The sequence below is a fragment of the Perna viridis genome, chromosome 9 (assembly GCF_037379345.1).
Source record: "Perna viridis isolate PV_CMFRI_1.1 ecotype Kerala chromosome 9, ASM3737934v1, whole genome shotgun sequence".
Classification (NCBI taxonomy): Eukaryota; Metazoa; Mollusca; class Bivalvia; order Mytilida; family Mytilidae; genus Perna; species Perna viridis.
Window position 1 is genome coordinate 10,991,707 of NC_142453.1, and position 12,626 is coordinate 11,004,332.

Here is a 12,626-nt window from a genome sequence, read left to right on the forward strand (position 1 = left end):
TTCTTCCCATTTTGATTTTTCTTTTTTAGTTCACGTGTGCTATTGCCATCACTTACCGTCTGTCGTCGTTAACAACTCTTCCCCAAAGAACTTCAGATAAATGATAATACAGACACTGTGAAGTCAGCCTCATATCTTGACTTACACTTAGAAATCGATGGTAAAGGAAAACTATTGACCAAACTTTACGACAAATGTGTTGACTTTTCTAGTTGAATGTTCATTTCACAACTTATGCGTTATGCCAGAGCTTGCCGAAGATTGTCTGTATCGCGCTAGAACTCTAACAAATAGGCATCTGGAACAGGATTATGTTGCTACAAGATTGAAGTCATCAGTACAGAAGTTTTATGGTCGTCATCATGAACTCGTGGATCGTTATGGTGTATCCATCTGCACCATGAAAACTGATGTGTTCAAAGGGTCATAGTTCCTCATTTGTCTACCCCGGATGTGACTTTTTATGAGCAAATCGGCCTAGAGAAAGCAGAGGACGCTTACTCTACCGGTGTACCTGGCCCATTTTCCCAGTTTTTAATGGAGTCCGAATTGCTCATTTGCTTTTGTTACTTTGTATGTATGATTTTAGTTAATTTATGTTCTTTGTTGTGTATGTATGTTTTCCATGTCTGGTCTTTGTCCCTGGATTGCATTCTTTTGATTACCGCTATAACTTTGGTTCCCATGAATACTCTTTCACGTCACTAGGTCGATACCTCTGCTGGTGGATTTTGTCCCCGACCCGAGGGTATCATCAACCCTGTAATACAATTTTTAAAATTAATGGTTTTAACAAAGGAAATGAAAGAAAAACTGGCTTGGATGTCGCCCAGTATGAAAAGGTCCGAACCTGACAGCAGATCCGACACTCTGTTGTCTTGTAAGAATGTTGTGTACCAAGATGGGAATCTTAGCACACTCACATCTGGTATGGAAAGTGCCCCGACCAATTCAACTAAAAGTACACAATCACACGTTCAGTCTGCAGAATATATATTTCAGTACAAAAATTCTGACTATTTCAAAATTATCAAACCATGTTCCATCACTTTAAATGATATATTTGACTACAACGATGACGAACCACATTGTACCATATCAAAATGTGGAATTAAAAATTGTAAAACATGCAACATTCTTATAACCGACTCTTACTTCTCCAGTACCCTTACAAACAAAACCTTCCATACAAGAAGTCACGATGACTTAAGTTGCAAATCAACAAACTTAATATATGGATTAAAATGCAACTTATGTGGTTTGGTATATGTCGGAGAAAAAGAACGATTAAACAAAAGAATGTGCGGTCATCGTTCTAGAATTAACACCACCAAATTCCCGACAGTTTATCAACACTTTAATCAACAAGATCATTCAATCCTCTCTATGAAAGTTCGAATTTTAGAAAAAAAAATTACCATCCTACGAACAGTCCCGTGGTAAGTAAAAACTACCGTAGGGAAAGAGGGCAGTACTGGACACGCAGACTAGATACTGCAATAACTTACGGATGCAATGACAACATCAAAAGTATAGAAAACCTTACAAGCCAATATAAAAAATATCATAAATGTGATGAATTTCTTTGACAAAAATCCAAGACGGGAAAGGAGTCATGGCCATCGCCACTATACGTCACCTAAGTTACATGATGTCTCCATTAATGGTTTCCCACCTTTCATACAGAAACTTCTTGGACTTCATCACATTTTTATTCTTTATTCTACACCTCTCATTCTACGACACTCCCTTTACAAAACAAGTCTTGACAATCCTGTTTCTGATCCTACCTCATCATTATACAGACTTGTTGCCATCATTTTGGATATTGGTTTCCACAGACTCTTTAAACATGAAAATGCACTGAAAGAATTACATGGCAAAAATATAATTAATGTTTATGAGATAATCTATTTAACTTTATTACATTTCTCTATATTATGTGAAAAAATATTCCGTCAAAATATGTTATAAAAAGTAACATCAAGGAAAACTGCATGTTTTAACGATATTTAAAAAAATCGTTTTGAGATAATGTGATCTTTTTCCTTTTAATTCAAATCATACAAATCCAGATACATTTTAAAAACTATTTCTATTTTCATGGTCATTATATAAAAAAAATGTAATTTAATTTACAAATAAAGTAACAGAAAGCATTTTAGATAATAACATGAAGGAAAACTACATTAACAAAGGTGTAAATTCGAATACAAACCACTCAGATATTTGGAAAGGGATTGACAGAGAGTTCATTATTTTAGTTTATTTCTATATGTCCCATTACATGCCATAGTTGAAATACCATCGTATAAAAATAAACAAAAACAGAAATTTGATAAAGTGTACTTGTCTTGAACACAGGAAGTTAAAAAGGAGATCCCATATCTATTGCCTACGACACATAATGGTGTGATATTATATGATGACCTCTGTCAGTCTGTCCCTCCCCATTTGATTCCATGCAAATGGTAGCAGATCAATTAGTTTTCTCTAAAATTTGCACATTTGTTCCACTTTTCATGGGGAGGGGTTGAACAGACTACAAGACCCTAGGAGTAAGGGGGAAACCCGGGAGTAGGAACCAAGAGTAGAGGGGCGGGAACCGGTTGTTTAGGAGGTCAAATCAGTTTTTATGGTGCAGATGAATACACCAATAGTTCATGATGACGACCATAAAACTCTTGTAGTGATCTCTTCAATCTTGTAGAAACATGACCTTGTTCCAGAAGCCTAATTATCCAAAGTTTGTGTAGTTACAGCAAGCTCTGGCATGGCGTATGAGTTTCAATATGAAAGCTTAAGGGAAGTTGCCACAGATGAAAGGAAAGTCGACCAATCTGAATGAAAAGTCATCACATTTATCGTAAAGTTTGGTCAATAGTTTTCCTTTACCATCGACCTCTAAAATTAATTAATTACGGATGTGCACTTACCTCCAATTAAAACACCTACATTTTCCTATTTCCTTAAGATAAGATGTCATTTTTGTAGTACTTTGTCACGTGTAAATCAGCTAAAGATGCCATCAAGAAAGCTGTACAAAGTGTACAGGTAGAAATTCAAGCAAAGGACTTACATGAACTGACCAGCTCAAAAATAGAAAGTAAATTAATGAAGAAAGCATAGTGTTGATTGCTAGTATGAAACAATGTAAAATAAACATAGCTCTTTTTTTTAATAAATAACTGCTTACTGGTTGAAAATAAACATGCATATGGACTTTGGTGCGCTGGATGACTGTTGCCATTGAAAACGGATTTTTTCTTGTGATAAGTAATTATAGTGCTATTTATGATTTCTTGTATCTATTTTTTTTTATCTCACAAGTTGTGCTTGATGAATTCTCTTCACTTTTAACAAGTTCAGACTTCATTCAGTGGATTTTTGCATATAAAGATTGGCCAGGATATTTCAATTTAGAACAGACTGTGGCGAAACAAATCAACACGAGTGCTGTGGACTGAACTTGTTCTTGCAATATTAACCGTTAAATGTTAAAATTAATGTTTTGTCTGTTAGCTGAAGATAGTAATAAAATGTAAAAAATGGTACAAATATAGTTAGAATTTGGCAGTGTCAGATTTTCATATTTGTTTGTATATTTTGTTTTATTTCCACATTCTAGGATTACATGTAAGAGTTGTGTACCTCATAATTGAAATTAAAAGTTCAATCCTTAAGTTTTTACTTACCATTGAATAAAACATTTATTTACAAGCTATTTGAAAATGGCAGGACTGTTTTATTTGTTGACTTGTCCATTTATTTTCATATTATCTACACTTGTAGCAGCAACATGTTGATGCCTACTTTTTTGTGTAATTTAAGGAAACCATGTTGCATATTTTCAGTCTTTACTAACTCTGTTGGTGATTGACCGTTTCATTTTATTTTATTTGTTTTCCGCACATTTTCTAATCGCTTGTGGTTACTATTAAAAGAACAGTTTGATATGAAACTATTTCAAGCTGAGGAATGGAATGGTTTTATTTGAATGAAATGAAATGATAAAAGGATCATTTTGTGCCTCTTGTCGCGAAAGAAGTCCTTCTGAACTCCATTTCTAAGTGGCACTTCCGGTAAGAATCCTGCAAAATGTTATGCATGGTTGGAAAGTCTACATATTTTTATTTTTGATATTTTGTTAAAAATGTGAAGATAACAGAAATTAACCTTTGACTTTTCAGATATCCGTGTTCTTGGGAGATACAAATTATATAAAATATGATGTAGAATTCAAAATTAAGGGATCGATAACTATGTAAATGACATTAATATATTTAATAATTAAAACAACATTGGATTTTCAATGTCAATTATCTCTTAAGAGCAGACATATTAAAATGAATAATTATACATTTCATCACATAGACCTATAAAGCAACTTAATAACAAAAATAAAAATGTGTAGCCTTTTCGGTGGTGTAAGTATTACATATTACAGAATTTGCATGATTCTTACAAAAACTGTTACTTGAATGAAGAAGGATTACATAAAAACCTCATTGGCACAATTATCAAGAAAATTAAACTTGTTATCTCGAGATCTTTGTAAATAAACACACATACTTTAGTATAGTTTGTTTTACTATATATAGAATTTCTTTTTTAAATGGGCCCTAATAAAAGCATATGAATCGTAAATCTACTTTCTTTTTTCGCATTTATTAGTAGTCTATTTTTAAAGTCACTGTTTACCTACGTATACAGGTAAACAATGCCCAAATAAAGTATTAATACATTTCATTTAAATATACATCCAAATATGATCATGTTGATGGGAAACAATAAATTATATTAATATAGCTAACACGGGTTAATGGAGTTGACGACAGCATTACATATCTAAATTTGGCAATTTGAATTGTAAGTAACCCTTAAGTAAAATAGGATAAATTTAGTGATTACACAAATTTATATCAAGCAAACATGTTTATATACTTTTGACTATGATAAATAATGAAATTAGGAAATCTATTCGATGAGCTTTTATGGCATTATTTTTGCAATTATTTTTGATTTTGATGTCATTTCCTATCCCCACTCGACCCAAATAAAAGCAGAAGTGGCTTGTTGTTTCTTTCCAATACATTTCAACCGTTCAGGATGGCTATGTCAGGGGTAACCGTTAGCGATGATATCGTTTCAAAATTCAACGAAATGAAATTAAAACACACAATTAGCTGTCTGATGCTCAAAATAGACGTGGACAAGACTAAGGAAATAGTTATCGAAAAAGAGTGGCCAAAAGGCGAGCTTTCATTCGATGCACTGAATAATGAACTCCCGAGGAATGAGCCTAGATACATTTATTACGATTACGACTACGTAAAGACAGAAGATCAAGAGAGGAGCCAACAGCTCTCAACAAAAAACTCAAAGATAGTATTTATTCATTGGTGAGTGAAAGAATTAACTCTACAAATTAAAAAAACATTCTTTCTTTGTGGTCACATGGACATATTGGAAGAAGATGTCAAATGTAAATATACACCCCTGTCTGGTTAATTTTTTTTATAAAATGACATTTCTGTTGCTTAAATACCAATAGTGTGCACAAGTAACCCATCTATTTTAAAAGTAAATTTTAATTATGAAGCATTGCTCACCCTTAATTTGAGTCATTTTGTGGAGTTGTCTTCCTTCCTAAGGCATTGCTATCACAATCAGTTACAAGTTTCTCTTATATTGCTAAATTGTATTTTGTAAAGATATAGGGATAGATCCTTATTCTCAAAATGTCTGTCACATCAATTAGGTTCAACTGAATATCTAGTTTGAGGAAGTTGTTTTTGTTTTTTTTTAGACTTGTTGTTCTGTTGTACATGTATATCTCCTTAAGTTCATATTTGTAAACTATACATGAAACATTAAGTTATTAGTAGGTTCACAGTTTAAACATTGTCTGTAATTAACTTCTTCTGATATAATATTAAGGTATATTTAATGGTTTTAGCAGTTAGATAACATTTCTGTAAAGGACAGAAAAACATATTGATAACTTTTGAAATGGAACAATTTTATCCCGGCTTTACTGTGGTGGAGTCACAATGGAGGACATGAGTGACTCCACTGTGACGAGTGGAGAAAATGAAACTTTTCTTCATTGTAGTTTACCTGCAGGCAATTGCTTCTGTGAGCTAGCACGTAATCTGGTAAATTGACATTTACAAATCAAGTTGTGTTCATTTGTCCTGAAATACATCAAATCTCTGTCATAGGGCGCAAAACCACAATCATTCACTTACTTGTATAGTTAGGCCATATTTGATTTCCTCATTTCACCTGCAGGTGAAATAAGATAAGTAACATTTTTAACCTAACAGTAAAACTTTCTATGCAGGAATCAAGATAACCTTTTTGAGGCTTGTAGCCCAGACTTTTTCGGAGAAAATTTTGGTACGTAAAATTCCACATTTTACAAAATACCGGATGCAGAAATTATTAAGCAATTTTTAATAAGAAACCGACATCGGTTATGAATGATTTTTATATTATTAGAACTGGTTGCTGATAAAATTTAATTAGGGATGCTACCTTTCAGATCGAATGATAACCAGTTAAAACTCTGACCACAACTTTTGTTCAGAATTTTTTGTTCTTTTACAATTTCGGAACATGGGCTACTACAAAAGAAAAAATGGTCACCCAGGCACATTTGTGGTCGCCATTGGCGTGTGTAGGACCGTTAATCTTTTCCCCTGCTATGACATCTTGCAAATACAGTGTATAAAGAAATAATCACAGACACCACATTCTTAATTGGCGTACTTTCAAAATTTTCATAAATTTGTCAAATTTTGGTCTCAAACGGAAAAAAAATATTGATCACAACAGCAAAATCTTAACTAATAGGTTCTTGCAAAAGACTGAAAAGACTGAAAAGACAAAAAAAATTCTCTTAGGTGAAGTAAATCTCAGAGATTCAATAGGAAAATGTGTAGTTACCTTTTTCTTCTAAGAAAAGATTGTATTTCATAGGCAATCAGTCATCTTTTCCCACAACTGTGATGTTACTTTGCTATATTACAAACTGGTTGTGACGTCACTATTGCCTCTGTTACAAGAATCTGTAACTTCCACTTGCATCCTATATGTCTGGTTAATTTAGAGACCATGTTTTGTACAGCTGTTGTCATCAGTTGTATTTTATAGAAAGCACACAAAAGTGAGAGTAAAGGTAATCTTGGTAAGACTCAGTGTTTTCATGTGGCCTTGTCATACAATGTATTTTACCACTGTACTTCAATAATGACTTAAAATGTTACATTGCAGGAGCCCTGACAGTACAAATATAAAGCCAAAAATGTTGTACGCATCCAGCAAAGATGCCATCAAGAAAGCTGTACAAGGTGTACAGGTAGAAATTCAAGCAAATGACTTACATGAACTGACCAGCTCAGAAATAGAAAGTAAATTATTAAAGAAAGCATAGTTTTGACTGCTAGTGTGAAACAATGTAAAATAAACATAGCTCTCTTTTTTTTAATGAATAACTGATTACTGATCGAAAATAAACATGCATATGGACTTTGGTGCGCTGGATGACTGTTGCCATTGAAAAAGGATTTTTATCTTGTGATAGGTAATTATAATGCTACTTGTGATTTCTTGTGTCTAATTTTTTTAATCTCACAAGTTGTGTTTGATGAATTCTCTTCACTTTTTACATGTTCAGATTTCATTCAATGGATTTTTGCATATAAGGATTGACCAGGATATTTCAACTTAGAACAGACTGTGGCAAAAAAAAATCAACACGAGTGCTGTGGACTGAAATTGTTCTTGCAATATGAACCGTTAAATGTTAAAATTAATGTTTTGTGTGTTAGCAGAATATACAAATGTAGTAATCACAGAGGTCAATGTAAAAAAATTGTACAAATATACTTAGAATTTGGCAGTGTCAGATTTTCATATTTGTTTGTATATGTTGTATTTTTTATTTCTTCATTCTAAGATTACATGTAACAGTTATGTACCTCACATTTGAAATTTAAAAGTTCAACCTTTAAGTTTTTAGTTACCATTTAATAAGACATTTATTTACAAGCTATTTGAAAATGACAGGACTGTTTTATTTGTTGACTTGTCCATTTATTTTCATATTGTCTACACTTGTACCAGCAACATGTTGATGCCTACTTGTTTGTGTAATTTAAGGCAACCATGTTGCATATTTCCATGGCAGCAGTCATTACTAACTCTGTTGATGATTGACCGTTTCATTTTTTTTATTTCTTATTTTTCCCACATTTCTAATCAGTCGTGCTTACCATTAAAAGAACAGTTTGATATGAAACTATTTCAAGCTGAGGAATGCAATGGCTTTATCCGAAGTCTGTTCTTAATCAAGCAAGTAACCTCGTCCCAGTGCTGTAGTTTTTTATTTATTGTTCATTCCATTTATACATTTATGATCAATCATTGTGTTAAATCAGAAAAGAACAAATCGGTGATGTTTAAAGTAAGATATTTTGAACAAAATGTAGATTGCTGTGTACGTTCAGATTTAGGTTAATTAGATTTTTCAATACAATGGGGTAAAATTTCGTGTTTTGCAATTCAACCTTAATAAATTCTCTCTTTCTAGTACTGTGTTTTGTATGTACCAAAGATGTAAGGTCTATTTAGATTACATAGATCAATGGTAGGCTTTACAACTTGTCACATTGTAACGGATGTTTTTAAGAAGGATACAGAAAGTAAACTGTCAAAACAACATGTACTCTGTATTAACAATAATGGACCAATTATTCAATCAATAAAATTCTTTGATACATATATTTTTTGGTTGTTGTTTGAAGAAGCAGCAACAATACCAGTGAATAAAAAAGGGGGAATTTCTTGCAGAAAACGGATCTAGGAACACCAAAAGCACAACAGACATTAACAAATTTAAAAAATGTACCCCAGCTTAAAACATACATTATAACGCACAGGACAGTGCATGCCCCACTAATAAATTCAGTGAACCTTGGTGCTCTTGAAGGGCAAACAGCTCATGCTTTTTGCTTTTTGTTTTGTCTTTCAGCTTGTGTTAACCAGTCATCTTTGGATTCTTTCATGAGTCTTAATGTTTTTCATTCTATTTAAATTGAACAGGTGCCTTGCAATAGTAACTGACATAATCCTTTACTAACCTAGAGAGAGTTTGGATAGGCACTGTCAAGAATGCTAAAATGTATATCATGTTTATGTTAATTACACACTCAAAGTTGCTTCTTGGTTTGAGGAAATTCATACAAAGTTCATTGGTAAAGCAGAGAAGAATTCTCAGTTTAAACATTTACATCAAGGTATTATTTCTCTTGTGAGGACACTTGTAATAGTGATTGCCGAACGTCATGCTTTGTTAAGCTTCACGGAGAACTTTGTAAAGGGAGACAATTCAACTTGCATTGAACATTTGTATAAAAAAAGCACTTGCATGTACCAATATCTCCAAGGGCATTTAACAGTACACATGAATAGCATTATATGGGTATGAGTGTTAGAAACAAAACAAATAGATACAGTATAATACAATACATATTTAAAACAGATTTTGGTAGACAAAGTCGTTAATGCTACAGTTTAATTTTAACGAGATAATGCCTTGTCAGGTTTCAGATATTATTCACCATACAAAAGTAAGCCATGAAACTTAAAATATTCATAACAGATGTGTCACATGGGGCACTGTGGTTCTGATGGGGCACTGTGGTTCTGAAAATATTACACCATATGAAAGATTCGAACAATTGCATGTATACACGTATTAGACGTTCTGAATATAAGTATATATGCACACTAACAAGCAGCAGGAATCCAAATAATAAACACAATTCTGAATTCTTTTTAAACGACAGCAAGTTGTTGCGTTCGTATAATGTTATGGCGCATTCGTCATTTGATACTATTTTACTAACAATTAAAGGAAGGTTCATATATAATTAGGAGTTTGTGGCCCCTACCGTTTGAGAATAAGACACCAAAAAGGGTAAACACAGGAGTTTTGTTAAAACCCATGTATAATGTTTGTTTTTCTTCCGATTTTGATTATTCTTTTTTAGCTCACGTGAGCTATTGTCATCATTTACCGTCTGTCGTCGTTAACAATTCTTCCCCAAAGAACTTGAGATAAATCATACTACAGACACAGTGAAGTCAGCCTCATATTTTGACCTACACTTAGAAATCGATGGTAAAGGAAAACTGTTGACCAAACTTTACGACAAACGTGTTGACCTTTCTATCAGAATTATCAACTTTCCTTTCATCTGTGGCAACATCCCTTCAGCACCCTGTTCCAGAAGTCTATTTGTTAGAGTTCTATCGCGATAAAAAAAGTCTGCGTAGTTTCGGCAAGCTCTGGCATAACGTATGAGCTGTGATATGAACACTCCATACACAGGTGCTGAAGGGTTTCTAAGTGTAGGTCAAGATATGAGGCTGACTTCACAGTGTCTGTAATGTCCTTTATCTCAAATTCTTTTCGGTAGGTGCGATATATCAAATCCCCGAAATTAGGATTGTTTAAAGATAACACGTCATCTATATGGCTGAAACTGAGATTGAAGGGTCTAGCCAAAAGATATTCTTTCTTTCTGATCAGATCAGCTATAAGCTCAGCCTCATAAGAGTGAAGGAATAGGTCAGCATGTAAAGGAGCACAATTTGTTCCCATTGTAATGCCGACCGTTTGTTGAAAAACACGTCCACCACAATGGACAAATATGTTATCGATTAAAAATTCCAGCATTTTGATAACATCTTCCTCTGTATATTTGGAAGATGCTTTGGTATTATTTCTTACAAAGTATGAGGAATCTCTACCAAGAACTATGTCTTTGCAACATTCTTATAACCTACTCTTACTTCTCCAGTTCCCTTACAAACAAAACCTTCCATACAAGAAGTCAGGATGAATCAACAAACTAAATATATGTCTGAGAAAGGCAAATATGATTAAACAAAAGAATGTGCGATCATCGTTCGGGAATTAACACCACCAAATTTCCGACAGTTTATCAACACTTTAATCAACAAGATCATTCAATCCTCTCTATGAAAGTTCGTATTTGTGAAAAAAACAATACCATCCTACGAACAGTCCCGTTCTAATTAAAAACTACCGTAGGGAAAGAGGGGAGTACTGGATACGCAGACTAGGTACTGCAATACCTTACGGATGCAGTGACAACATCAAAAGTATAGGAAACCTTTCAAGCCAATATAACAATAGCATAAATGTGATGAATTTATTTGACAAAAATCCAAGACGGGAAAGGAGTCATGGCCATCGCCACTATACGTCACCTAAATTACATGATGTCTCCATAAATGATTTCCCACCTTTCATACAGAAACCTCTTGGATTTCATCACATTTTTATTCTTTATTCTATACCTCTCACTCACTTTACGACACTTCCTTTCCAAAACAAGTCTTGACACTTATGTCTCATCATTATACAGACTTGTTGCCATCATTTTGGATATTGGTTTCCACAGACTCTTTAAACATGAAAATGCATTGAAAGTATTACTTGGCAAAAATATAATTCATGTTTATGAGATAATCTATTCAACTTTATTACATTTATAAAGAGACTTTATGTGAAAAGATATTCCCTTAAACTATGTTAAAAAAGTAACAGGAAGAAATTTATAATGTAACAGCAAGGAAAATTGCATGTTTTAACAATATTTACAAAAAAAATCGTTTTGAGATGATGTGACTTTTTTCCTTTTAATTCAACGCATACAAATCCAGATACATTTTAAAACCTATTTCTATTTTCATTGTCATTATATAAACAAAATATAATTTAATTTATAAGTAAAGTAACAGAAAGCATTTCAGATAGTAACATGAAAGAAAACTACATTAACAAAGGTGTAAATTCGAATAAAAACCACTCAGATATTTGGAAAGGGATTGACAGAGAGTTCATTATTTTAGTTTATTTCTATATATCACATTACAGGCCATAGTTAAAATACCATCGCATAAAAAGAGGTCAATTTAAAAAATGTTACAAAGACTGAGAATTTGGCAGTGGCAGATTTTCATATTTGTTTGTATATGTTGTATTTTTTATTTCCACATTCTAGGATTACATGTAACAGTTGTGTACCTGATAATTGAAATTTAAAAGTTCAACCCTTAAGTTTTTACTTACCATTTAATAAGACATTAATTTGCAAGCTATTTAAAAATGACAGGACTGTTTTTTGATTTGTCCATTTTTTTTTCATATTGTCTACACTTGTACCAGCAACATGTTGATGCCTACTTGTTTGTGGAATTTATGGCAACCATGTTGCATATTCCCATGGCAACAGTCATTACTAACTCCGTTGATGAATGACCGTTTCATTTTTATTATTATTTTTTTTTTCGCACATTTTTTAATCGGTCGTGGTTACTATTAAAAGAACAGTTTGATATGAAACTATTTCAAGCTGAGGAATGAAATGGTTTTATCTGAATGAAATGAAATGATAAAAGGATCATTCTGTGCCTCTAGTCGCGAAAGAAGTCCTCCTTCACAGTGACAGTCCGTCCGGAAAGCATATTATAATGAGTCTGCTCGACCTTTCAACTCAATTTTTAAGTTTGCACTCCAGCTAAGAATC

The 12,626-nt window shown here is 33.0% G+C and overlaps 1 protein-coding gene across 1 annotated transcript; it reads left to right on the plus strand.

Annotated features, from left to right (window-relative positions):
• Positions 1–5,073: 5,073 nt before the first annotated feature.
• LOC148606677 (uncharacterized) lies at positions 5,074–8,789 on the plus strand. The gene is made up of 2 exons (XM_088544856.1): positions 5,074–5,402; positions 7,279–8,789. Exons 1-2 carry the CDS (start codon positions 5,110–5,112, stop codon positions 7,436–7,438), a joined length of 453 nt encoding a protein of 150 aa, XP_088400982.1. The 5' UTR covers positions 5,074–5,109; the 3' UTR covers positions 7,439–8,789.
• The last annotated feature ends 3,837 nt before the right edge of the window (positions 8,790–12,626 follow it).